The sequence below is a fragment of the Myotis davidii genome, unplaced genomic scaffold (genome assembly GCF_000327345.1).
Source record: "Myotis davidii unplaced genomic scaffold, ASM32734v1 scaffold488, whole genome shotgun sequence".
NCBI lineage: Eukaryota > Metazoa > Chordata > Mammalia > Chiroptera > Vespertilionidae > Myotis > Myotis davidii.
In genome coordinates this window covers 527,987-531,124 of record NW_006300365.1, presented here as the reverse complement: position 1 = coordinate 531,124, position 3,138 = coordinate 527,987, and the positions used below count along the sequence as shown (strand labels likewise).

The following is a 3,138-nucleotide window of genomic DNA, read 5'->3' as shown; positions in this document are numbered from 1 at the left end:
GGGATAGAGAGCTAGAAATATCAGTGAGAGAGAAACATCGATCAGCTGCTTCCTGCACACCCCCCACTGGGGATGTGCCCGCAATCAAGGTACTTGCGCTTGATCGAAATCGAACCTGGGATCCCTGAGTCCACAGGCGAATGCTCTATCCACTGAGCCAAACTGGTTAGGGCTCATCATTGATATTTCTATTTTCTTCTCCTTTCTTTTCTCTGGAATCAATTAAATTATATTTTTAAAATAATTAAAATAAAACAGTCTAACTTTACACTTAAAGAAACTGGAAAAAGAACAAGCAAAGTGCAAAGTAAATAGAAGGAAGGAAAGCAGAAAAAATAAAGTCTAAAAATATTACCAAAAAAATCACTGAAATCAAGAGCTGGTTCTTTGAAAAGATAAACAAAATTGACCAACCAATCCATGTATCTCTCTCATGGAAGAGGCTCACACCAAGACACATCATAATTAAAATGCCAAGAGCAAAAGACAATTTTCTTTTCTTTTCTTTTCTTCTCTTTTCTCTTCTCCTCTCCTCTCCTCTCCTCTCCTCTCCTCTTCTCTCCTCTCCTCCTCCTCTCCTCTCCTCCTCCTCCCTCACCCCTCCTCTTCCTCCTCCTTCTGCTCCTCTCCATCCTCCCCCCCCCCTTCCATCTGCTCTCTCTAAAAATCAATGGGGGAAAAACAGTCCTTGGGTGAGGATTAACAAGAGGTCATATAGTTGGCCAGTAGACATGAAAAAATGCTCAACATCACTACCTGTCAGAGAAATGCAAATTAAAACCACCTGTCAGAATAGCTATCATCAGTAAATCAATAAACCACAAGTGTTGGCAAGGATGTGAAGAAAAGGGAACCCTTGTGCACTATTGGTGGGAATGCAGATTGGTACAGCCACTGTGAAAAGCACTATGGAGTTTCTTCAAAAATTAAAAGTGGAACTGCCTTATGACCCTGTGATCCACTTCTGGGAATTTATCTGAAGAAACCCTAAACTAGTAATGGCGAACCTATGACACGCGTGTCAGAGGTGACACGCGAACTCATTTTTTTGGTTGATTTTTCTTTGTTAAATGGCATTTAAATATATAAAATAAACATCAAAAATATAAATCTTTGTTTTACTATGGTTGCAGATATCAAAAAATTTCTATATGTGACACGGCACCAGAGTTAAGTTAGGGTTTTTCAAAATGCTGACACGCCGAGCTCAAAAGGTTCGCCATCACTGCCCTAAACACTAATTTGAAAAAGTGTATGCATTCCTCTGTTCATTGCAGCATTATTTACAATAGCCAAGACTTGGAAGCAGCCCAAGGGTCCATCAATAGATAAGTGGATAAAGAAGTGTGGTACATTTAAACAATGCAGTACTACTCAGCCATAAAAAAAGAAGGAACACTTACCCTTTGCAACAGCATGGATGGAACTGGAGAGCATTTTGCTAAGTGAAATAAGCCAGTCAGAGAAAGACAAGTACCATATGATTTCACTCACATGTGGAATCTAATGAACAAAATGAACAAGTCAAGTAGAGACAGACTCAGAGAGAGTAGGCTGACAGCTCGGGAGTGGAGTGGCAAGCTGGGTTAGGGGCAAGATGGTGGAGGGATTGGGCAAAAAAGAATAAACTCATGGACACAGAACAGTGTGGTGATTGTGGGGGGAGGGAGAAGAGGGTATAGGGGGGATAAATGGTGACGGATGGAGACAGGGTGATAAACACACAGTTCCGTGTATAGATGATGTGTTACAGAATTGAGCACCTGAAACATACAATTTTGTTAACTAGTTTCACCCCAATAAATTCAATAAAAAGGAAATTAAACAATGTACAGTTGAAAATTTATAACTTGCTTTATTTATTGCCTATCAGCCTAGCTTTTCTCTTCATTCTTAACAGGTTGATGAGAAGGCTCTGAAGCACATAACAGAAATGGGCTTTAGTAAGGAAGCGTCAAGGCAAGCTCTTATGGATAATGGCAACAACTTAGAAGCAGCACTGAATGTACTTCTTAACAGCAATAAACAAAAACCTGTTTCGGGTCCACCTCTGAGAGGTATAACTCGTTAAGCAATGTGCCACATAGCATTGTTTGCTTTTCAAAGGAATATATGTTGTTGATAGAGCCTGGGTTTTGTTGCTGTGATGGCTGTTAACTTTATTTACCATTGTGATAAGTTCTTCTAATTTTAGAACTACAGAGACCTGTGCAGGTTATGCTGCATTTCATTGTCTTCATCTTTATATAAAGTAGGTCTAACAATACTTTATTTGACAGGGTTGATAAACTACAGGAAATATAAAGTGACTAGTTCTATTAACCTAGTACCGTGCCACTTGTATAAATGACTAAAGAGTCTGAAAACTTTTTAAATGAACAAGAACATGACTATTTAATGTTATTCTTTAATTGCATAGTTGAATGCATCATGTGATTTTTAATTGCACAGTCAAATGTATTATGTGATTTTTTTCCCACTCCTAATCCTATATTCTTTTAAAAAAATAAGGGGGTAAAGAAAAAATGTGTGAAAATGATTTTTTTAAAGATAATTTATATGAAAAAATTTAAATTTCTAGATAGATCATTTAGAGAATTAAATGTACTAGTTAATACAGTCATTTAAAAATTTTCTTACGAATAATTTAAACTGTACAAAAATATGAAAAGAAATATATACAAAATCCTACTTAAGATATCTGCTAGTTATGTTTTAGTGTATTTTCTCCTTTTGTTTATGCATATACAATTTATATGTCTTACTTCTTAAGGCAAAGGAAAAGGCAGGGGACGAATAAGATCTGAAGATGAAGAAGAACTGGGAAATGCAAGGCCATCAGCACCAAGCACATTATTTGATTTCTTGGAGTCTAAAATGGGGACTTTGAGTGTGGAAGGTAGGCTAATTTAACATAAATTGTCTTAAAAGACCAAACTTTATCTGTAATTGTAAAAAAAAGGTTTACTAGAACAACTAATAATAAGAAACTCGGCTCTGGGTTTTTATAAATTTATTTAACTACAAATTTTCTATTTGTTAAAAAGTACAGAAGACAATTTTAGTTGTTACAATTTGAATATACTAGATGGCAGCTTATTTTTCCCTCTCACTGTAAATGGGTAATAGCCAAACTCT

General features: G+C 36.4%; 1 protein-coding gene across 1 annotated transcript in view; it reads left to right on the top strand.

The window, feature by feature from the left end:
• The window catches only part of TDRD3 (tudor domain containing 3), a 134,160-nt gene that overhangs the window by 60,627 nt on the left and 70,395 nt on the right, over window positions 1-3,138 (top strand). The window contains exons 8-9 of the mRNA XM_006776758.2: window positions 1,901-2,057; window positions 2,774-2,899. Coding sequence (XP_006776821.2) covers window positions 1,901-2,057; window positions 2,774-2,899 — 283 coding nt within the window. The remainder of the gene's footprint in view (window positions 1-1,900; window positions 2,058-2,773; window positions 2,900-3,138) is intronic.